We start from the raw sequence: 25,287 nt of genomic DNA, 5'->3' as shown, positions 1-25,287 counted from the left end.
CTAGTTCTATCTCGTGCTGTCGTGCTCGAGTTCTATCTCGTGCTCGAGTTCTATCTCGTGCTCGAGTTCTATCTCGTGCTCGAGTTCTATCTTGTGCTCGAGTTCTATCTCGTGCTCTCGGTCTATCTCGTGTTCTAGTTCTATCTCGTGTTCCAGTTCTATCTCGTGTTCTACTTCTATCTCGTGTTCTACTTCTATCTCGTGTTCTACTTCTATCTCGTGTTCTAGTTCAATCTCGTGTTCTAGTTCAATCTCGTGTTCTAGTTCTATCTCGTGTTCTATCTCGTGTTCTACTTCTATCTCGTGTTCTAGTTCTATCTCGTGCTCTCGTTCTAGCTCGTGTTTATCTCGTGCTCTAGTTCTATCTCGTGCTCTAGCTCTATCTCGTGCTCGAGTTCTATCTCGTGCTTTAGTTCTATCTCGTGCTTTAGTTCTATCTCGTGCTCGAGTTCTATCTCGTGCTCGAGTTCTATCTCGTGCTCGAGTTCTATCTCGTGCTCTTACTCTATCTTGTGCTCGAGTTCTATCTCGTGCTCTCGGTCTATCTCGTGTTCTAGTTCTATCTCGTGTTCCAGTTCTATCTCGTGTTCTACTTCTATCTCGTGTTCTAGTTCAATCTCGTGTTCTAGTTCAATCTCATGTTCTAGTTCTATCTCGTGTTCTATCTCGTGTTCTACTTCTATCTCGTGTTCTAGTTCAATCTCATGTTCTAGTTCTATCTCGTGTTCTATCTCGTGTTCTACTTCTATCTCGTGTTCTAGTTCTATCTCGTGTTCTAGTTCTATCTCGTGCTCTCGTTCTAGCTCGTGTTTATCTCGTGCTCTAGTTCTATCTCGTGCTCTAGCTCTATCTCGTGCTCGAGTTCTATCTCGTGTTCTAGTTCTATCTCGTGCTTTAGTTCTATCTCGTGTTCTAGTTCTATCTCGTGCTCGAGTTCTATCTCGTGCTCTTGCTCTATCTCGTGCTCTCGCTCTATCTTGTGTCCTAGTTCTATCTCGTGCTGTCGTGCTCGAGTTCTATCTCGTGCTCTTGCTCTATCTCGTGCTTTAGTTTTATCTCGTGCTTTAGTTCTATCTCGTGCTTTTGTTCTATCTCGTACTTGAGCTCTATCTCGTTGAGGTGGTATCGGCAGGAATGTGGGAGATCCATTCAAAATGTATTTGCCTTTGAAGAGTTTGAACAGATTCTGGTGCGTGGCGTGGATAGAGCCTCCTGGCACTGAGAGCGCTTTTAAACCCTCAACAACAAAAAAAAGAAGAATGAAAGAATGAAGAACTTCCGGGTTGATCTTCCTGTGAACCTTGAACCGGAACCCGAACACAGGTCCTCGTGGTCGAGGAGGAACTGATCGAAGAGGTATTTTCGGAATTCTTATTTAACATTGAGAAAGATCCGTGAACCGTTAATTTAAATATAAAATAATTTTCTGTTCCTTGATGACGGAAATGAAGGAAAGTTAAAGGAGTTTTTATTGAATGTTTGTTGAGGTGTTTGATTGTTGATTTCATGAGGTGATTTTAACTCGTTTTGTTTGATTCACCACATTGTTTTATATCACATCGTCACTAAACTTCCTACAACGAGGATTAAACCTCATTCTTCCTTTTAACTACAAAACTACCGGAAACCTTTAATAATTAATTGTAAATCCAATTTGATATCTACATGAGGTGTAACGAGGGGACGAGGTACAATTACCTACTTTACCTGTTCCGTGGGATATTCAACGTTCAGAACCCGAATGGAGATGAAAAACCTGATTCATAATCCAAAAACTCATAAACATCGTGTGGGTCTAAAATGTAACATCCTCGTTAACCTTCCACGGACATTCCATCTCAGGTCAATTGGATCCACAGGGAAATCATTCCGGAAATTGAGAACTCGGAGAGGAAATGCCTAAACGAATAAGACCAGGTCACTCATGGACCCCGAACACCAACAATTTAATCACATGACCCAGAGTCTCCCTGATCGATGTGCGGACATTTCTGGATCAACAAAGGGAAAGGATCGACGGACAGATTGAAATGAAAATGTGAACAAGGCAATTTATTTACAGCAGATAATGTGGGGTAAGGGGAATGGGGGAAGGGAACTCGAGGGATTTACTGGAGTACAAGGGGCAACTGGGGCAGGAAAAGGGGGAAATGCAATGAAAAGGCAATCAAGGAGTTTATTTACAAAAAGGAAAGTTTTCCTTCTCTTCAGTTTATCAGGGTTGAGGTCCAATGGTACCAAGCTTACGTCCTGCCTTGACCATGATACTCCTCCACTTCTTCCTGTCCTCAGTAAGTCTCCTCTCACCAACCATCCTCACATTATTCATATCCCTCCTCACACAATCTTCCCCTCAACCACGATCAACCTCTTTTCCTCCCTCTTTTCTCCTTCAACCTATCCACTATCTTTGCATTTCTCTCTTTCTCCATCCGAACCAAATATCCAGCCCACTTCAACCTGCTTTTTATCAATCTCCTCATCGAGCTAATCTGCACACCCTTTTCCGAACGGATGGGGAGGGAGTGGAGTGGAGCAGGGAGAGTCGGGAGAGAGTGGGGCGATGAAGGGGGGAGAGCAATGAAGGGGAGGGGGTTAAGAGCAAGGTTTCCCAGCTTTGCCAGACGACATCGAGTCCCTCTTCCCTGCCTCCTCCCTCTGGACTCCTACCCCACCTCTCCATCCTCTCACTCATCCCAACCCTTCCCCTTCCCCTCCCTCCCCCCTTCCCCACTCCTGCCTCCTCCCACCCCTTCCCTGTGACAGGTGATGACTTGCGTATTTCCAGGTTATGAATTATCTGAAAATTTCTGTTTCAAACCTCCAGTCACATGTATCGTGATTTAAAAAAAAAAGAAAGAAAAGTGATCATATAAATGTTTGCTCCGATTCACCTTGGGAGATCAGAGGAGTAGCGTCGCAAACAAACAAATGTCTCATTCGCTTTCATGTTGAAGATAATATCGCTCCAAGGTCATAATGAAATGAAATAACATCCCAAATTAAGGCAGATCATACAAAAATGGGAAACAATGCGATCTCATTTGGTAAAAAAAAAATAATAATAAAGTAACACCAGATGACACTGAGGCACAGACAACACAGATGACAACACCGCGGGGCAAACACTTTGATCCATCGACCAGTTCTTACAAAGGAGAAGAGAATGTATTTTTTGCCTTTGGTGATGAAGTTACTGGTGGCATTATGTTTTCAGGTTGTCTGTCCCTCCATCCATACGTCCATGCGAATTTTCTCTTTTCTCTGCAACTGCTTATCCAATTTACACAATTTTCACCATTGATGCGACTACTCTGCAAAATGTTTTAATCATAATTATGACGTCATCGGTGATGTCGGGTGGCAGCCATTTTGAAAAAAAAACAGAAAAACTTTGGACCTCTGTTTCAACTAAACCGCACATGGAAAAAAATTGAAATTTGGCACCAATCAACTCTGCATGGGGAATAAGAGTGACTTTACTGTGACATCATCAGTGAAATGGTATCCCGATCAAAATTCGACACGTAGAATGCTGTTTTTGATCAGTATGAAAATTTGTGGTTCATCTAAGGATGGATTGGTCAACAGAAATTTTTACGACGTCATCGGTCGTGTGGTTTGACAGCCATATTGTTTTTTCGTTTTATTAAAGTAAAAAAATCTTCTCCAGAACCGCTTTCAAGATCAAAGTGAAACTGCACAAAAATGATCAACTTGTCATGTTGAATAAAGTTTGATAACTATGATCTCTCAGCCATGTTGGACAAAAACCTTATCCAATCAATGCCAAACTCCAAAGACATTATTGGCCACCCGTTCTGAATTTGATTTGATAAAGAGGAAGTGGTGGGTCATGTGTCAGATTGAAGCGGGGTTGTATCAATGCAGGGTGGCATGTTTTTTTCGTTGTTTTTTTTTTCACCATACTCACTTCACGAAATTTTCACCATAAATGTGAGCACTCGTGTAGAATGTTTTTTTGATGACTATGACATCATAGGTCACGTGGTTGGCAGCTATGTTGTTTTTAACATAAACCCTTCAAAAATCTTCTTCTCCGAAACAGTTGAACAGATCGAGGTGAAACTTCACAGTTATGATCACCTATCCATGAGAACAAAAAGTTTTTCACATGATGTCATCGGTCACATGTTTTGGCAGCTCTAATTTTTAGATCCTCGTGGAGGATCTAAGTCTTACTCACGTTGTTGTTCTTCGTCTTCTTCTTGTGGACTTTTTTGTTTCACAGCCTACAGTTTTCTTCGAAACTTCCTGAAACTTTGCACATATATGTAAAAATACCCTCTGCAGACAGTAACCATCTCCGATTTTGAAAATTCCTCCAAGAAAAAAAAAGTTATGACGTCAAAATATCTCCGCTAATGGAAATCGCCTAAAAAATTATCTCAGAAACTAGGCAAGCTTTTTGAATTCTGTTTGTGGGAATCTAACAGGGCATGAGCAGAGATGAATTACTGCACATATGATACATCACTATGACGTCATATCAAATTTTATGCCATCATTCCTATTTTTTGACATTTTTTGTTTCACAACACAGAGTTTTCATCGGACCTTCATGAAACTTGCCATGTAATATGCAGAAAGCCCAAGCGCAGGCAGTAACCATCTCAGATTTTGGAAATTATTCCAAGAAAAAAAAGTTGACATCATAATATCGCCACAAATGGAAATCGCCGATACCATTATCTCCGAAATTAGGCAAGCTGTTTGAATTTTGTTTGCGGGAATCAAGCCGGGCATTAGCACAGATAATTTATCACAAACCTGATACATCACTTCTTCTTCTTCTCCTACTTCCTTCTCCTTCTTCCTTCTCCTTCTTCCTTCTCCTTCCTCCTTCTCCTTCCTCCTTCTCCTTCCTCCTTCTCCTTCCTCCTTCTTCTTCCTCCTTCTCCTTCCTTCTTCTCCTGCCTTCTTCCTCCTTCTTCTTCTTCCTTCTTCTTCTTCCTCCTTCTTCTTCCTCCTTCTTCTTCCTCCTCCTTCTTCTTCCTCCTCCTTCTTCTTCCTCCTTCTTCTTCTTCCTTCTTCTTCTACCTTCTTCTTCTTCCTTCTTCTTCTTCCTTCTTCTTCTTCATCCTTTTTCTTCATCCTTCTTCTTCTTCCTTGTTCTTCCTTCTTCTTCCTTGTTCTTCCTTCTTCTTCCTCCTCCCGTTGGGGGTCGCCACAGCGGATCATCTGTCTCCCTTTCGCTCTGTCCACATCTTCCATTGCCACTCCAACCACTCACATGTCCACCCTCACCACATCCATAAACCTCCTCTTTGGCCTTCCTCTTCTCCTCCTTCCTGGCAGCTCCATCCTCAGCATCGTTCTCCCGATATACCCAGCATCCCTCCTGTGCACATGTCCAAACCATCTCAATCTCGCCTCTCTCACTTTGTCTCCAAACCGTCCTACCAGCGCTGTCCCTCTAATATTCTCATTTCTAATCCTGTCCATCCTCGTTACTCCCAACGAGAATTGCAGCATCTTTAACTCTGCCACCTCCAGCTCCGCTTCCTGTGTTTTTGTCAGTGCCACCACCTCCAAACCATACAACATAGCTGGTCTCACTACCGTCTTATATACTTTCCCTTTCACTCTTGCAGATACCCTTCTGTCAGAAATCACTCCTGAAACTCTTCTCCACCCACTGCATGCTGCCTGCACTCTCTTCTTCACTTCTCCACCACACTCTCCGTTACTTTGGACAGTTGATCCCAAGTATTTAAACCCAACCACCTTCACCACCTCAACTCCTTGCAACCACACCATACCACCACCCTCCCTCTCATTTACGCACATCTACTCCATCTTATCCGACTGACTATCATTCCCCTTCTCTCCAGTGCGTACCTCCACCTCTCGAGGCTCACCTCAGCCTGCTCCCTACTCTCACTACAGATCATGATGTCATCCGGGAACATCATAGTCCATGGAGACTCCTGTCTGATCTTGTCTGTCAACCTGTCCATCACGATTGCAAAAAGGAAAGGGCTCAGAGTCAATCCTTGGTGCAATCCCACCTCCATCTTAAACCGGTCTGTCATTCCTACAGCACACCTCACCGCTGTCACAGCGTCGTCATACATATCCTGCACACACCAGCATACTTCTCTGCCACTCCTGACTTGCTCATGCAATACCACAACTCCTCTCTTGGCACCCTATCATAAGCTTTCTCCAAATCCACAAACACACAATGTAACTCCTTCTGGCCTTCCCTATACTTCTCCATCAACATTCTCAAAGCAAACATCGCATCAGTGGTGCTCTTTCCTGACATAAAACCATATTGCTGCTCACAAATCATCACCTCTCCTCTCAACCGAGCTTCCACTACTCTTTCCCACAACTTCATGGTGTGGCTTCACAACTTTATACTTCTGTAATTTCCACAGCTCTGCACATAACCCTTGTTCTTGACAATCGGTACCAGTACACTTAATCTCCACTCCTCAGGCATCCTCTCACTTTCCAAGATTTTATTAAACAATCTGGTTAAAAATTCCTTGACTTTGACCCTGCCCTTGGAGGACTCTGTTCCACATTCTGAAACTCACACATGAAGACACTAATCAACAACACACACACACGCACACGCACATGCCCACACACGGAGGTGGATGCTTTGAGACGTGGAAGGTCTATGTTTCACCTCCTGAAACAATCGCACGTGTGGAGATTGCAGACAACAACTTGCACGTACACACACTCAAACAGCGGTGCATACTTGGAGACCTGGGAAGGCTCCATTCCACTTTCTGGAACCCACATATAGAGATAACAGCCAACAAGAACAACCACACACACGAACACACACACACGAACACACACACACGAACACACACACACGAACACACACACACGAACACACACACACGAACACACACACACGAACACACACACACGAACACACACACACGAACACACACACACGAACACACACACGAACACACACACGCGAACGCACACACACGAACACACACACACGAACACACACACACGAACACACACACACGAACACACACACACGAACACACACACACGAACACACACGAACACACACACACACGAACACACACACACGAACACACACACACGAACACACACACACGAACACACACACACGAACACACACACACGAACACACAGACACGAACACACACACACGAACACACACACACGCACACACACACACGAACACACACACACGAACACACACACACGAACACACACCCACGAACCCACACACACACGACCACACGCACACACACGAACACACACACACGAACACACACACACGAACACACACGCACGAACACTCACACACGAACACTCACACACGAACACACACACACGAACACACACACACGAACACACACACACGAACACACACACACGAACACACACACACGAACGCACACACACGAACACACGAACACATGAACACACGAACACACGAACACACGAACACACGAACACACGAACACACGAACACACGAACACACACACGAACACACGAACACACGAACACACACACACACACACACGAACACACACACGAACACACACACACACACGAACACACACACACACACGAACACACACACACGAACGAACACGCACACGGACGGACACGCACACGGACGGACACGCACACGGACGGACACGAGCACACGAACACGAACAAACACACGAACACACCACACACTCGTATGGAGGTGGACGTGTCAAGACCTGGGAAGGCTCCATTCCACTTTCTGGAACCCCCATTTTGAGATCACGACCACCAACCAACGACCAATAACCAATAACACACACAATCGTGCGAAGTGCCACGGGAGTCAAACAGTTTATATGCAAACACACACATGCAAATGTACACACACACCAAGAAAATAAAAATGATAAACAGAGATTTACTTTGAAACAGCATTTTTTGAAAGAGGATTTAAAGTGGTTTAATTTGTGAAGTTCAATTGAAAAATATATCAAGGCACAGAACACAAAACGATGTCCTGTAAAAATAAAAATGTGTATTTTCAGTGAATGAGACGCCTCCTGAGGCACCCACCACAGGACCCAACAAAAGGGGGAAACGTAGTCCAATCGATGAGAGATTGAAAGCACGTGTACTTTTTCCTGAAACGAACAACCAAACAGTAAGGAGAGCGCGAGTGAAGTGGCTTCAGCATTCAAGGAAGCACTCAAAAGAAACAGCTCCCTTGGAAATCACTGAACCGTCACATTCAACATGCACCTCTCAGAGATGCCCAAATGTCACACATGTCCGAATTAGACAAATGAATACTTTTATCGGAGTCAGAACTGCTTGTAAGTTCGATCCTGGAGCTTAAATTTTGCAATTCTTCTTTGCTTAAGAGATACGCATGGCGATCACATGTGCGGAAATGAAATAAAATGGCGAATGCTGACGTCTCCGGGAATTTATAAGCATTGCAATGCACCCAGCAATTTGTAGCTCTGATGAACAGCTTGTTCCAAGTTGCAGCCTGTTCCAAGTCAAAGTAAGGTTGAGCAGGACAATGAACATGGCGGCTTTAGACCTCAGCACGGTTACCCAGGAAATGCCTGAAGACCACAGACAGCGAGGTGGCCGAGGATTGCCAGATGAAGGATGTAATTAAATAAGGCCGTTAATTATCTTCAAAAGGGGTGTTTTAATTAACCCAAACACCCAATTTTCACTCTTGCACTTCCTTGGAGTTTCTTAGAATGCTAAGTTTCAGGCTGCGAGGTTTTATGGTTTTGGAGTAATGGAGTTGACACACACACACACACACACACACACACACACACACACACACACACACACACACACACACACACACACACACACACACACACACACACACACACACACACACACACACACACACACACACACACACACACACTGCCTTTCATTAATACAGATTCATTTCTCTCCAAGGAGCATTTCTATATTTCAAGATGGGACACAAAGACAGCATGAGCTTATTATTATATGGAGATGGTTGGACCAGCGTCGGATTTATGAGCGGGCGACCCAGGTACCGCCGAGGGTGCCGGCTTTGGGTGAGCCTGCCACGAAGATATAATTGGAATTTACAAGGAAATTTGGTACAGGAGGAGGAAATACAGATTTGGTCTATCACATCTGTTCCATACCGACACCACGATTCAGATGAAATGAATCTGTCAAATTCAAATTAAGATTATTAATTAAGATAATTAATGACTCAAGTAAAGAAGGGGAGTGGGGAGGAGAAAAGTATGACAGGTGTTGGGATATCACCAGGGTGTTAAAATATAAATAAAAAATTTGGGAGCTTGGAAAAGGGGGATGGGCAGAGGCTGTTTTGGGGTGAAGAAGAGACAACATCAACCACACACTATCCCTTGACAAGACCCTCACGACTGCGTGCACTCGCTTCCTCCTCACAACTGCCTGGTCTCACTGCCCCCTCACTACTGCCTGCCCTCACTGCCACCTCACCACTGCCTATCTGCACTGCCACATCACCACTGCCTTCCCTCACTGCCAGCTCACCACTGCATGCCTTCACTGCCCCTCACCAATGCCTGCTCTCACTGCCCATCACACTGTCTGCTCTCACTGCCCCCTCACCACTGCCTGCTCTCACTGCCCCTCACCAATGCCTGCTCTCACTGCCCCTCACCAATGCCTGCTCTCACTGCCCCCTCACCAATGCCTGCTCTCACTGCCCCCTCACCAATGCCTGCTCTCACTGCCACCTCACCACTGCCTGCCCTCACTGCCCTCTCACTACTGCCTCTCTCATTGCCCCCTCACCACGACCTGCTCTCACTGCCCCCGCACCACTGCCTACTCTCACTGCCCCCTCACCACTGCCCCATCACTGTTGCCTACGATCACCACCCCCCTCACCACTGCCTGCTCTCACAACCCCATATCTCCTCACCACTACCTGCTCTCACTGCCCCCGCACCACTGCCTACTCTCACTGCCCCCTCACCACTGCCCCATCACTGTTGCCTATGATCACCACCCCCCTCACCACTGCCTGCTCTCACAACCCCATATCTCCTCACCACTGCCTGCAGTCGTTACTTCCTCATAAGGTGTTCACATGTTGAACAAACGGAGAGGGGGCTTTGAAGACAACTCTTGCATGGGACATCATTTCATCTCGTACCTGCCATGGGTGGAGGCAGTTGCAGAGTAGAAGCATTACATATCACCCTGTAAGAAGAGAAATTCATTAATTAATTCAATGGAATCATGTGCCACAGTGTGTCGCTACGTTCACTTTCCACTGGTACTCCAGGGGCCTCCATCTGGCCATCCCCCTGGCAAATGCCTGGCTCATCCACAACACTTAAGGCCCAGTCACACCTTGACGTTTTAGCCAGCAATGGCAACGTATTAAAATGTATGTAAAACGCTGGCTTACGTTGAACTTTTGATGTTTTTTTTTTTAAAGATTCGGACGTATTCATAACGACTTGGTCTTATGCATAACATATTAGAAACGGACACAGAACGTTTCGTTGTGTTATAGATAACTTATACCAACGAATGCTGAACCTGTTGTCGGCCTTCACAACCTATGCCCAACGATAGTCTCACTTATGCATAGCGCGTTGCACGCATCGCCGACGATGACGTGACGTAGGTTATGAAAAGGCTGCCGCACAACGATTCAAATCATAACCGCCGCAGAAATGGAAGTGTCAACATCGCAGTCACACCTTGGCGATCTTGCCAGCGTATGCGGACCTCTGAAAAATGCGTCTAAAACGTTGGCGCACGTCGAATACGGTATGGGTAAGTTTGGTATGCGTGAATAGAACGCTAAAGTACGCTATCATTAAATGGGGTACGTCTTGTAATTTTAAACATGTTGAAAATTTTACGACGTATTTGCCGTATGACACACGCTCCGCATGCGATGGGAATAAGTTGTACGCACGATATGCGATCGTTGACACACATCGATACACGTTACTTGAAAGGGACTCATAAGTCGAAACACGTCAAGGTAATGGTTAGCGTCAGTGTTCCAGACTCCCGGTTTTTTTTTCATCGGTATGACGGTGTTCAGTGTACAGTGCGGTTATGATTTAAATCGTTGAGCGGCAGCCTATTAATTATATTATATTATAACCGCACTAGAAATCGAAGTGTCAACATCACCGTCATACCGAACGAAGGAAGAAAAAAAAAACTAAAAAAAAAAAAAAACAGGGAGTCTGGAACACTGACGCTAACCATTACCTTGATGTGTTTCGACTTATGAGTAATGTACAAGTAACATGTGTCTGTGTGTCACCGATCGCGTAACGTGAGTACAACACGTTACTCATAGGTTAGAAATAAATTTCGGGTACGCTAAACATTACCTCGACATGTTTCGACTTATGAGTAACTTACAAGTAACGTGTGTCGACGTGTGTCAACGATCGCGTGACGTGCCTACAACTAATGGCCAGCGTTATGCGGAACGTGTGAGTCATTCGCTGGCAGAAGTCTGAAAATTTCTAGCGTGGAAAATTTGAGGACAACCAAAAAGTACAACGTTTAAAGCCAGCGTACAACGACGTATGGCAGTGTTTTTCAGCGTGCTCTCAATGTTATCAAAACTTAACCATAACGTATTCAACGTGTACCAGCGTTTTAGACAAATTTTCCAAAAATCGGCATAAGCTGGCTAAAACGTCAAGGTGTGACTGGGCCTTTAGGGATAGGACATTGCAGGCAGATGCCCACTAAAAGGGATGCCTCAGATTACCCCAAGGAGATTCGTCTGTTGAGGTGGTGCTGAGGTGTCATCTACCACACACTACAGTGGCCGGAGTACATAAACTGCCACCAGACTCCAAGGCAAGGTAATCAACTGCAGGAGGACATCCATGGACGTGGTTTGCACCAAATATGGATGGCCATTGGCTCACAAGGAGCTCCTCCACTCTTTGGCAGGTTTTGTATTTAATCCTGCTGGGTGTCCATGAAAGGGAAATGAGGGAGAAAAAAGGAATAAGTGGTTCTTCTCAACCATGGCTTTTCTGCTTGTTTTGTCCTTGTTTTGTGCAACCATCGTGTTTCTGTTGATGCATTACCCTTTTGCACATGGACATTGATTATTTGCTTATTAATGAAACAATAATGAGAGAGCAAGGCAGCGGAGTTGAGGTGAAGGGGTTCTTTCAATAGTTATTCTTTTAGTTCTTTTATTTTGATGATTTTTGGTTCCTTCATTTTGATTCCAGTGGCTGTTGGTTGCATCATTGCTGTGCCACTGATGTAGAGCACCCCTGTAAATTCGAGAAGAAATTTGGAATGTTGACAGCATGCCAGTGAGAGCTTGCCTACTCTTAGAGAAAGTTGCCATGGGATCTTTAATGTCTACTAACGAATGCTGTGAGAGGGGATGCCCAGTTAAACGTTCACCCCAAGGATGGGAAACACATTGATCCATTTTCCTGTGTGCGATACACCACGGTGACAGTTTATAGCCATGTCAGGATTCAAACCCATGCTGGACAACTCGGGGACAATTGTGTCTCCCTCAAGGCTGTCCTGCCAGCCCACATGGGGTGAACCAACTGTCTGCGAAATCTCGCATTGGTTGGATAAAATGCAGAGTAAAGAGAATAACATGCATAACCTTTCCTTTCTTGACATAAGCATTGTGTCCCTCACAGGTCATCGGTGAAATGGACAACTTCTTGGAATGGCTCCAATCACAAGGTCTGAGAGCAGAAACAGCCCAAGCAGTGATCAGTGAACTTGGAATTGAGAATCGGAAGGTTCTTCGAGTTTGTACAGACTCAGATTCATTGAGCATGGAGCTCCTCTCTCTCGCCAAAGAGAAATTTAAATTTGCAATGTCTGCTGACTTCTGTAAATTTGTGAAATCTCTTTTGAAGCCGCAGATTGTCCAGCTTGCAGGCTCTTCTCTGTTGGGAAGTTTATTCTTCAACTTGGATAATGTTATTCATGAACTTTCCAGTTTCTGCCAGAAGTTTAATGGATTCCAAAATGTACAGTTGGAAAATGTTCCCGTTTTCTGGGGAATCGGTTTCAGTGACGTCTGCAACCTCCATCATCCGGATTATGGATTAACACCCAAGTCTGGTATGTCACTATTTTATACACTCTCGCTTGTCAAAAAATACCTTGATGTGTTCAACCATTAATGTGTTTTTTTCTTTTAACTTATGGAATCATTATTTGGAACAATTTTTTGTTGTCGAAGACATTTGCATTCATGATATGCAAAGTGAATGTTGTTCTTAAAACTCACATTAAATTCCAAAGTGATCCATGTTTAATTGGTGAAGGCATGATGGGCCTCCTCCTGTGCAATATTTCCCTACAAAAAAATTTCCTTGTAACAGCACATTTAAATGACGCACATGCATGAAGTGGTTTGTTTCCCACTCGTTTCGGCATGGACAGTATGGGGGGCATCCCATGGGAGGATTCTGTTAAAAAGCACAATATCTGGGCTGTGAGTTGCAGCCTGGATTGAGAGATCTGTCAGGATGGAGCAGAGGCCTCAGATGTTTGAGGTACACACATTGAGGGACAGTGGAGAAGGTTTTGGGTGGGCGTAGGCTGAGAAGATGTGGGAGGGGTGAGATGAAAGGTAAACTGTGAGGGGTAGGACGTGTGGAGAGATGAGATGAGAGGGGTTGAGTTGGTTCGGGGGGAGCTGGAGAGGATGGTGTGAGGAGGATGCACAAAGAGGGGACATGAAGTGGAGGGATGCTGAAGAGTGGGACATGTGGAAGGACGTGGGCTTGGAGTCGATGTTTGAGAGAGCACTGACAAGGAGGGTTTGACTGCAAAATATTGTGAATGGGATTTGATTGTTGTGTGCAGACAACCTCTGCACACACCTTTGCATGATTCCTATATTTCACTTTCTGAGACGAGCATCATGGGATGGGTGGATGGCATTTTTCTTCAAAGCACGGAAAAAGGTGGAGCTGCACAACCTGAGGACGGATGACAGAAGCAGCGTTTCCATGAGAGACAGGTTTACAAAATACGCCTGTGTTGAAGAAGAACAGGAAGAAGAGGATAAATAAATCATCATGAAGAAAAACACATGGAGTGCTGATGCAAGATCAACAAGGGAAGACAAGCATTTCAATACATTTTCAAAGAAATAAGCGTTTTCTTCAATAACAAGATTGATGACATGCGAGAGCCGGTTGAAATCACACCAAGTTGTTTGATTCAGCCGGTCATCCTTCTGAGGTCGGCAAAATGAGTACCAGATTATTGGTAACATGGGCACTGCAACAGCGGCATAGCCACACCAATGGAAAAATGATGTAACCAGCAGCCACACGCTGCATACGAAACAACATCTCCTCTGCCTGTGAAGGCTGGAGTGTCCCAAAGCAGTTTTTGAGGTGCAGTCCTATTCCTAATCTTCATGAATGATCTCTGACTCTGGAAAATCCTCTTGTGCATTTGTTGATCACCTCACCCTGTGCTGTGACATCCCTCTTTCTTCAGACAGGTAGCCTGCAGCATCTTTCCCCCTCCAGACCTTGACAAAATCACAAGAAGGCAAAACACTTGGAATATATCTTTCATTCCTGACAAGTATTATACTCTCACTATCCCTCTCCATAACGTTTATCTGGTAACCCCTCCCTCTCCTCCCCACCCCATCTACTTTTCTGACAATCTTCCTGAAGTTGTCACTTAAAATCCTTGGGCTCACTTTCAGCCATGATCTTTCTTGGGCAAACCACTTTTCAAAGTTGTGCTCAAAAGCCAGCTACTGACTCTGTATCCTTTGTCATTCAAAGTCCTTCCTTGGCACACCTGAACTCTCAATCACCCTTTCTTGAACACATGCAATGAACACCAATGTTAATATTGAACAATAATATATTGAGAACGGCACTCAGTGGAGCTCACACCTCCACCAGGCTGAAATGTTTACGTTTTGTATCGCACTGAAAGGCCGGATTTGTATCCGGACCTTAACCAAATCGAATCAGCTTTTTGGGGGTTTTTTGTATACCTTGTCGATGCTCGTATGAGAGTGGGAGGAAGGGTCGGACAACTGAAGACGAGAGGGGATAAATATGTGCATGAGGGAGAGCAAGTTTCTTTGAAAGAATTCCCAGGATGATTGGATGTTTCTCGAAAGTAGTGATCGGAGTCCAGTCTCTAAGTTTGATGGCTGCTTGGAGACCCTGCCAGTCGGCTTGAGTGAAATGCCAGACTCGACAGCGGTGAGGTGGTTCTCTGATAACAGCCAGAGAGATGTCCACTTTGACAAGCACGTGGTCAGAAGAATCAATGGGAGCAGAGGAAGAACAGCAGACATTTTCAGGGAAATTTGTCAAAATCAGATCCAGAAGAGATGGAGTATCGTTGGTTGAGATCCGGGTCGGGAAATTGACAGATTGTCTCAGTCCCAATGAGTCGCAGAAAGCTTTTGCTGAAGTGCCATGACAGGTGAGAGAGGTACCCACACCTTGCGAACTGGCATTATTACAATTGAAGTCACTACATATGAGGAAGATAGAAGTTGATCCATGTTTTCAGATTGACAGGTGTAAATGGAGTCATCACTATTTGGTGGACACTACAGTACACATATATACATGAGGTTGGAGTGGAGGGGAAGCAGAAGCCAGCAATATTCCTGGAAGTGTGGGGGAGTAATGGCAGTGCATGGAGATTGAGGAATAGAGTCTTTGATGAAGAGAGCAACTCCTCCACTAGGAGGAGGCTCAGTTCTGTCATACCATAGGAGGGAGTAACCAGGGAGAGATACTTGGGAGTCAGAGATGTCTTGAGGTGGTAAAGTTTCTGGTGGCAGCTTATGTCTGGTTTGTCAGTGGCAACCTGTATGGAAAGATCTGTAATGTTTGAGCGAAGGCCTTGGATATTTGAGGTCCACACTGTTCATGAAGAGGGAGGTGAGGAGGATTTCGGTGCAGAGGATGGGAGGGTGGGGGAGGGTTGGACAAGGGAGGAGGGGGGAGGTAAGGAGAGTTGTTGAAAGAGTGTGGTGTTTGCAGAATAGCTAGGGGAAGGGGACCGGATGATGAGGAGTAGAAAGGGCTCTGTGGTGCTGGGGGAGAGGAGGGCGCAAGAGAGTTGGCAGAAGGCAGTTGAGGATTTGAGGATGTGGATAGATGAGATGAGATGGAGGTGAGAGGGCAGGGGAAGGAGGCAGCTTTGTGGATGAGAGGGTTGGGGCAGCTTTGAGAAGGGTAAGTAAGGGGGATGAATGGTGTGAGAAGGGTGAGTGGGGAGAAGCGAGTCGAGAGTTTTTGAGGAAATTGAGAAGAAAGCTTGGAGGGAGAAGAGTATGATGGTTGCTTTGAGAGGGAGGAGTGAGAGGGGTGTGTTGGCACTGATGTCGGAAAAAAAAGTTGAGTGGAAAGCGAACATTCATCGCAAACTGGCGTTTTTTTTAATTTTTGGGTCAGAGGTGCGATTAAAGCCATTCCTTAATGGCTTTGTCTTGTCACCTGGCCAACTCTTCCACAACCTCTTAAAATAGCGTGCTGTGGATTGTTTTTTTGTCTTCATCTCCCATTGGTTCAGAGTCACTTTAGAATTCTCATATCCAGATCTGGATCTTCACCAAAATCTCATCAATTTGTCCTCATCATACATCAAGCCTGCCGACTAACTTTCACCTGAATCCGTTTGCAAAAATACGAGTGAAAACATCACCTCCATTCACATTCAGTAGTGGAGGTAATAATAACCAAAGAGTTGGTGTCAAAGCCACCCAATGCTCGCCTGTTTATACATGTATCGTTTTTGAAAGACCAGTCCAACAATATTTTTTTATATAGCATTGCAGTGAAGTGTGATCCAAATAATTTTCAAGCAATATATGTATTTGTGTATTATAATCAGTAAAAAATAGTGTGGTAGATAATATTAGAAAGGAAATAACTTGCAAAAAAAAAAAAATTCACGCTCCTGCTCATGTCGGGGGTATCCCTATAGCTCTCTGTTCTTCGAACAGGCGAGCCAATACATTTTTTTCAATCATTTGTTAATTTCAACTTCACTACACCAATAGTGTACCCCAAAGGAACCTCCATGCCAAATATCAGCATCCTAATACACATATTAAATGAATGGCAAGCTTCTAAATAACCTGCATCAAAAACTTTAACGTTGATGTGCTACAAAAAGTTAAGTTCAAAACACGTCAAAAATTTAAAACATTTAAAATTGTTTTTTCATTTCAACTTCACTTCGTCAATAATATACCGCAAAGGAACCTCCATGCCAAATATCAGCATCCTCGTACACATATTAAATGAATGGCAAGCTTCTAAATAACTTGCACCAAAAACTTAAACATTTTCACACTGACGCTCACGCTCATGCCGGGGTATCGATATAGCTCTCTGCTCTTCGAACAGGCGAGCTAAAAATACAAATATTGAATGCTTTTTCAACACAAGTGTACATCAGCCTTTCTTGAACACGTGCCAAAGATAAATCATCCTTTCGTGAACATGTACCTAACCACAGCCTTTGTTGAACACGTCTGGTGATCCAAAAACAATTTCTCAAAGATTACACAAAAGTCCAAAAAGATCATAACTCTGTGAAAAATTGATGAAATGCCTTGAAACTCGAAATGGTTATGTGACGTATAAAACAAAGAAAAACACAAACAATCTGGTTTGGAAAACTTGGCTTTAATGAGTTTGATGCAGCATCTGGCAGTGACAAGTTCAATCAACAATTGTAAAAATCCCCAAAGCGGAAGGCAACACAAGAGATCGCAAATTTATAGTGTGGCTTATATTCACCTATTTATGGTAATAACGAGTCAAACATGGAGAAATACCTATCTCTGAAATGGTTGCAACACGCACGTGTTTGTGTGAACACACATACATATATATTTGTATATTTCTCGTTGTAAACACCTTGATTCCTATCTTGTAAAGTCAGCAACATTATGGAGCCTCATTCTAACAGCGGAAGTGACGTCTATTCCATACTACCTGTTGACCAGATTTATATTTGCAGTTTTTTCAACTTCATGTCCTTAATTGTTTTCAGATAATTTATGATTACTAAACTGGGACCCATCACACACAACAGCCAGGTCCGATAGATGAGTTACAGTATATCAGTAAGTACGTGTTTCTAGTTTGAGGGTCCCATCCCTCGTCTAATGGGAATTAAGTGTTCGTGCGCTGCGAAGTTCTCATCGTCAGGCTTTAAATTTTTTTTCTGACATCTTGAACAATGACTATTAAAACAACAACACTCCTTCGCCTCGCTTCCTCAACCTGACGCTATAGCGCCTTCGGTGGGTGGAGTTCAAGGCGAACCTCGCGGCAGCTCTCGCCCAATTGGGATGATGCGAGCGAGGTTGCCGTCCTTCGACCAATGGGACTCCGACACTGTGTAAGGGGTGGTCCGCGTGATGTCACCACGCCCCCGGACCAATCTACAGACTTGGCACCCATTTTGGCCAGTGACAGAGGCGACGAGCGATTTTGCATGCCAAAACCATCCAGTGAGGGAGAGCGGGTCGCGAGGAGGTGCCCTCCATCCCCCGGACAAGAATAGGATATTGTTTTCGGCGCGATCGGACTGAGTGAGAGAGGGCTGAGACCCGACGGTGCGCGAGTGAGTTTGCGATTGGTCCAGCGCAGTTGTTGGGCCAGAGTGTGTTGAGACCCAACTGTGCTTGAGTGAAGTTAGGATCTGCCTGGAGTTGAATTGGAGTCGAGTGGAGTTCGGTTGTGTTGAGGTCCAGCGGAGGTCCAGTCAAGGTCGCGTCGCCTGGTCGTCTCGTCTGGCATGCCAGCGTTCTCTCTGATCCACCTTCGTGCCGACTGGCATCCATCATTGCATTGTGTTGTGGGTTCGAGTCCCGCCGAACCGGATCATCGAAAACCGCACGAGGCGGGGAGGTGCGAGACAGGTTCTCCCCTTCGGCTCACCTTCCCTCCAAGCTGGGAGGATTCAATAAAGACCGGCCGGTGTGTGTGCATGCGTGCGTGCGTGCGTGCGCCCAGCTGTTAAGTAGAAACTGTTGCGTGCTTTTTTTGCACATTATTTGCCACTCTTATATTTTTGTGTTTCCTCCCCCCCCCCCCCCCCCAGATTATAAATAAATCCCCTGTTAAATGTTTCAGCTTGTTTCTGTGTTTCTTTAATTGGCTTAGCACGGTGCTTGTTGGGAAATTGGGAAGCGGCAAATTGTGCATTTGGACCGACGGACCTCGGTAACCATCCGCACGGGTTACGCCCGGTTCGAGCATGCTAACGGCTCGTTCCGCTCGAGCTCCGCCGAGGGTGAATTTCCCCGGTAGTTTACACGACGTGGTATTTTGGTAAATTGAAATTGGCAATCGACCCTTTCCCACGCGGTCGATCTATTGGTGATCTTTGGTCAGATGAGGGACCCGTCAGCTCCAGAGTGATCCGGGGTGACGACCGATAAATTTTGGGTGTTAGGTGGAGGTGACTCTACTGTTCCATCTGGCGGTCATGCTTGCCGCCGAAACCCCGGCCTCACAACAGTATATCCTGTAAATGTGGAATGCAGACGACACATCGGTTGATCTGTCTCAGAAACTTTAAGCTATGCTTCTGCAAAGAAAGATTCAGTTGTTCATTTCACAAATGGCAGTCCTGTCTGTTCTGCAAAAGGTGAGCAGAAACTTACAAAATGAACATTCAATCTTTTGAATTGAGGGCTTATAAAATTTTCAAAATTGTGAAATATTTTGCATTTCGAGTTTGGCAGAAAAAAGGTAAAATAACTTCTTGCTCTTTGTTTTTGTAGAACAATCAAGGAGTCCAGTTGGACAGATAAGGTCCAGGAGCAGCTTGATTGTGAAGAAGATGTCTATTTTGAAGAAACAATCCCAAGAACAAGACTCACGACCTTCAAACTACAAGTATACATCTGGTGAAAACAGCACAAATATCAATATTCAATTAAACAAACTCAAAAAGGTGATCGAAAGGCAAATGTGTAATTTATGCAATGAACATTTTACTTCACCAAGAAACATCAAAATACACATGAGGAACCACAGAGGAGAATGCCCACACAAATGCTCTGTTTGTGACAAAGGCTTCTCTCAAAAAAGCAATTTGAATCTGCACATGAGGATCCACACAGGAGAGCCTCCTTACAAATGCTCTGTTTGTGAAAAAGCTTTCTCTCAAAAACACTCGCGGAATAAGCATATGAGGATCCACCCAGGAGAGCAACCTTACAAATGCTCCATATGTGAGAAAGGTTTCTCTCAAAAAAGCGATTTGAATCAGCACATGAGTATGCACACAAGAGAGCGTGCTTACAAATGCTCCATATGTGAGAAAGGTTTCTCTCGTAAAGGCCATTTGAAAATACACATGAGGATCCATACAGGAGAGCGACCTTACAAATGCTCCATATGTGATAAAGGTTTCTCAAATAAAGGCCATATGAAAGTACATACGAGTATCCACACAGGAGAGCGTCGTTTCAAATGCTCCATATGTGATAAAGGTTTCTCTCGGAAAGACTCATTGAAACTTCATGTGAGGATCCATACAGGAGAGCGACCTCACAAGTGCTCTGCATGTGAAAAAGGTTTCTTTCAAAAATGCTCTTTGAAAATACACATGATGAGGATCCATACAGGAGAGCGACCTTACAGGTGCTTTGCATGTGATAAAGGTTTCTTTCAAAAAGGCTCTTTGAAAATACATATGAGGTTCCACACAGGAGAGCGACCTTATAAATGCTCCATATGTGATAAAGGTTTCTCTCAAAAATGCCATTTGAAAATACATATGAGGATCCACACAGGAGAGTATCCTTACAAATGCTCTGTTTGTGATATAGGTTTCTCTCAAAAACGCGGTTTGAATCGGCACATGAGGATCCACACAAGAGAGTATCCTTACAAATGCTCCATATGTGATAAAGGTTTCTTTCAAAAAGGCATTTTGAATACGCACATGAGGATCCACACAGGAGAGCGACCTTACAAATGCTCCATATGTGATAAAGGTTTCTCTCACAATGGCCATTTGAACATGCACATGAGGATCCACGCAGGAGAGCATCCAAAAATCCATGCAAAAAGAACAGACAATACATGACCGACAATTGAAGCATCGTTCAAATACCTCGGAAGAGAAGAAGGCCTCCAGCGACAACACACAATATTGCAAAAAATAATCAGCAGAGTCGTCTGCAAATTTCTCCAGAATTTGCATCATGAGTTCCAGGGTGATAAAAACGATCATAAAATATTGCCAATTAAAGCGGCTTGATAATTAAACTTGATTGAAAAGTAAATGTATTGTAATCCTTAAATGAAAAATGTACTCAAATATGGCATGATTATTTCAATACCATGTGCTTGAACATGTACTTGTTCTCATAATATATATTTGCATTTTAAACCACCTTATCTCTTTCTTTCTTGAAAGATGATCAATCTGCCCAGTCAGGGTGCTGAAAACAGATTGACCTTTCAAGTAATCTTCACTCATTATTCAGTATAAGAGTATTACCTATTGTTTGATTTTATTTTGCTAATTCGGGGATTTTGAAAAATGGAATTATATTGGTTTCTGAAAGTCTGGTCGGAGGTATTATTCTCGCTCCAATGGAATGCTGGTTTCAGGAAATATCCAGATGTGTTTTTCCTCTTTTGTCAACTTAAGATTATAAATCTTTCCCTGACCTTCTCAATCCAGACGACGGAGCCATATGTGATCCATCCAAGCACCAATATGGGATGACGTGATTCTGTGCTGAGGTTGAACTCACCTCTCTGATCTCTGAATATCATACAAAATTGCTCTCAACCTTCAGTTCATAAATATTCCTTAGCCCTTCAAAATTAAGCTTACCTCCAGATGGCTGCTGCCACAAAGCTGTGAATGATCTCTGTCTTGAACCATGAACATGTGAGGGTGGCGTCAGCAACAGGAAAGAAAAACATACTTAATCTCACTGTACACTATTTAAGAATGCAATATTCCGATGTACTTTAGAATCAGAGGAAGACTGTTGCTTATTGAAGTGCCTCTGAATTCTCCATATCGATATGTTGTGCTTGTTTTTATTTGCATATGTTTTATTCTTTTAACAAATGACTCAAATGTGCAGGAGGAATTGAGAATTTCTTCAACAATTTAGCAAGCCAGAGGCAGGAGCATAAACACCTGGAGGAGCATGATTGCAGAGTGGGCTGATGGTAGACACGGGTTTACAGATCAGATAAGGTGAGGGGCTTTAATCCCTGTGGGAAATACATTTACATTAATTCAAGATGTGTTTGAATACAAGTCGACCAACATGATCAGTGTTTGGCCTGCAAGAACATTTATGAAATGTCAAATAAATAAATAAAATAAGATTCAAGGATATAAAGTGTTGAAGTTTGAGATATTGTTCAACATTATCTGATCTTGAGGGCATATGAGACCAAGTTGGGATGACAATTTTTCAGCATGGCATTTGCCAAAAGGTAATAAAAGTCTATTATCATTGCATTAAGGTGACATGAGGGTGGTGTTGGATGTTTTTATCATCTTTGTTCTGTTAAATATGAATCTATGAGAATAAAAATTGACTGTTAAAACTCTGCAATTGTCATTGAAAGTCCCGACGGGTGCACATCCGTGCAGGCATTGTGAGTAGTTAATCACGAGCTTGGAGTGTCCACCGGTGTTTCGTGGAGCGATACCTGGTGTGATGGGTTGCAGAGGAAAGAAAACTTCGGTGAGATCTCAGACAATTTGGAAAGAACACGAGAAGTTTTTGAATGACCGGAAATACAATGGTATTATCATTGCTGTAAGATGAAAGGTAAAAGGCATTTGGATTTAAAAGTGAATCCTCCAGGTGAGACGATTAAAAGATATTTTCATCTCCATTTGACATATGCCATGTGTATTGACCATAATTAGATGTGAAATGCCTGTCTCACATTTTAGCTGGAAAAAGGGAGGGGGGCAATAAAAATTACATTATTGACCATTGTGTTTATTGTGCATGACAGGTGAATGGAATGCATTTACAGATTCAATGTGTTAAAAGAGAATTGTGGAAATACTCTCAGAATGCCAGTCCTTGTCATGATCAATCAATTGTGAGGGGTGATTGTTTTGAGCTGTGTGATTGGAGACGTGAAGCAAGAGAATGTTTGGTGTGCTCGGGTGATGAAGCTGGTTAACAGATTAAATCGGGCTGAGAGGTAACGTATCTAAAATATATAGCGTATTATATGAACAGAGCATTCCTGAGTTATAAAATGGAACATACATTGACGTTTAATTTTAATCTCAGAGACAGCTTGGAGCTCTAATTGCCTGCATGTCAAACACTGGGTCAGGAATCCAACCCAGAGGAAACAGCTTGAAGGCAGAATTTACCCTCCATTCTGGATTCCAACCGTGTACAAGCGGTTGTGAGGGAGCTTTAAAGTCTTTGAGGATTTTTCTTTTAATCTGTAAAGAATGTCATTTAAAAAAAAAAAATTTTAACCCCACATTGCATTTCATAATTTGCAAGTGAGCTTTGAGTTAAATGTCATGTGGTCACCATGGTAATGCAAAGATTGATGAAGATGCTGTCACACTGATTTAACGGCTGATAAAATTGTTGAAATGAAATTTTAAATGTCTACATAATGCACACACAACTATTAGTTAAAATATCCGGATGTCTTTGTTTGACTGCCATGTTGGTTGGCAGGTGGGGCAAATGAGAGAAAAATCTTCTGTTGAGATGGATTGGAGAGTAATTGATGCTGTCATTGTCAGGCAAGTAAATGTTGCCAATATAGTGTGCAAGGTGTTTTGGGATAGTCCTGCAGCTCTTCTGTGCAAAAGGTATGAAACTGTACTTTGAAAAAACGACATGAAAATTATTTATCACTTTATAATGGTCGAAGGCTCAGCAAATATGACGTCGTATAGAGTATACTGCACTGTATTGTGTACTGTATCGTGTCGATGACCAATGACAAATTCGTTATGCAAATATGACGTCAGGTGATCGAAAATCCTCGATAAAATAAATCAGAAACGAACCGACGGTGAATTAAGTGGAAGAAGATTAACCTCGTTAACCTCGTTAACCTCGTCTGCACCAACGAAGAAGGACCCTTCCCATTCATCCATCGATCTGTGTTGTGTTACCAATCAGGGCTGAATATGGTGTCATAACAGGATGTTGGAAGTGGAAGGTATTTAAATGCTCGTTCTTGTAACTAAAAAAATGATATAATTACCTTTGGGACATCATCAACAAATGGTTTGTTTCGATCAGCATTTGAATACTCGTTATAAAATGCCTTTGATATTATCCTCTTTGAGCACGAAGCGAGATCCTCAATTTTTGAGATCGCAGTATTTAACATCAGAGTGTGTGCTGTCCCTCGGATGGACGTTAGGACGGACGTGAATGCATTGTCGTCCCGGTGTTTCACAAGCAGGGTGATTCATCAATGTGGATAGCAGCTTCAAGGTTAATTTGGAATATTTAATATATTTGTTCACGAGCGCCAGCCAGTGACCACTGTATTCGTGATGTCTCTGTGTCTGTCTGTTGGGTGGTTGCTAGACTTTCGTGATTCTCAGGTTTTCCATCTGTCTGTATATCTGTCTGTCTGTTTGTATGTAATGGACAGCTCTGGAGGCCAGAGGAGCAAACCGATTTTGATTGAACTTGACTGGTATATTCATACCAGGATCTAGTTGTACGCTTTTGAGCACCTGCTATGGACGCCACCATTGCCAAGCAACGGGACTTTGAATTTTTTGAAAAAATCCGAAAAATATTTTTTAATATTTTTTTTTCGAAAATAACAAATCGGCTTCCGTGCTTTTATGCGCACTATAATGAACCTCTTTTTCAAAAAATTTCAGCCCGATCCGTCAAAAACTATGACTAATATGCAATTATATCGCGACCACCCATGTCGCCGACTGTCTTGTCTGTTGGGTAGTTGATCTCGTCAAAAAAAAATTTATAAAAATTTTTTTGTTGAGATTTGTTCTACCCTTATTATCAGTATTTAAAATAGCGATTTTGATGAAACTTGTTTGGTTGGTTCATACCATAACCTCGTGTGCAAATTAGAACCGTTGCTCTGGACACCACCGTTGCCGAGCAACGGGACTTTGAAATTTTTAAAAAATCATAAAAAATTTGTTTTTTCGAAAATCAAAAATCGGGCCATGAGCGACTGTGGGCAGTACATTCAGCCATATTGTCATAGATTTCCAGCCGGATCCTATGA

General features: G+C 43.4%; 3 protein-coding genes across 7 annotated transcripts in view; 2 read left to right on the top strand and 1 right to left on the bottom strand.

Moving 5' to 3' along the window:
- Nucleotides 1–25,287, bottom strand: part of LOC147021199 (uncharacterized) — a 476,008-nt gene that overhangs the window by 56,812 nt on the left and 393,909 nt on the right. The gene's annotated exons all lie outside the window — the stretch shown is intronic.
- LOC147021201 (uncharacterized) overlaps nucleotides 1–25,287 on the top strand; it is a 183,451-nt gene that overhangs the window by 33,050 nt on the left and 125,114 nt on the right. The window lies entirely within an intron of this gene.
- Nucleotides 1,225–23,363, top strand: LOC147021203 (uncharacterized). The gene is made up of 3 exons (XM_085893682.1): nucleotides 1,225–1,356; nucleotides 12,700–13,132; nucleotides 19,818–23,363. The coding sequence occupies exons 2-3, from the start codon at nucleotides 12,712–12,714 to the stop codon at nucleotides 21,128–21,130; spliced, it is 1,734 nt and encodes a 577-aa protein (XP_085749808.1). The 5' UTR covers nucleotides 1,225–1,356; nucleotides 12,700–12,711; the 3' UTR covers nucleotides 21,131–23,363.

The sequence above is a fragment of the Eptatretus burgeri genome, chromosome 8, assembly GCF_056783735.1.
Source record: "Eptatretus burgeri isolate ZD-2024b chromosome 8, Ebu_testis_v1, whole genome shotgun sequence".
NCBI lineage: Eukaryota > Metazoa > Chordata > Myxini > Myxiniformes > Myxinidae > Eptatretus > Eptatretus burgeri.
This window is presented reverse-complemented; position numbering and strand designations above follow the sequence as displayed.

Coding starts and splice junctions, on each gene's coding strand:
- LOC147021203 (XM_085893682.1), top strand. CDS start 12,712: ATGGACAACTTCTTGGAATGGCTCCAATCACAAGGTCTGAGAGCAGAA. Junction 13,133..19,817: donor TGGATTAACACCCAAGTCTG/GTATGTCACTAT, acceptor TTGTTTTTGTAG/AACAATCAAGGAGTCCAGTT.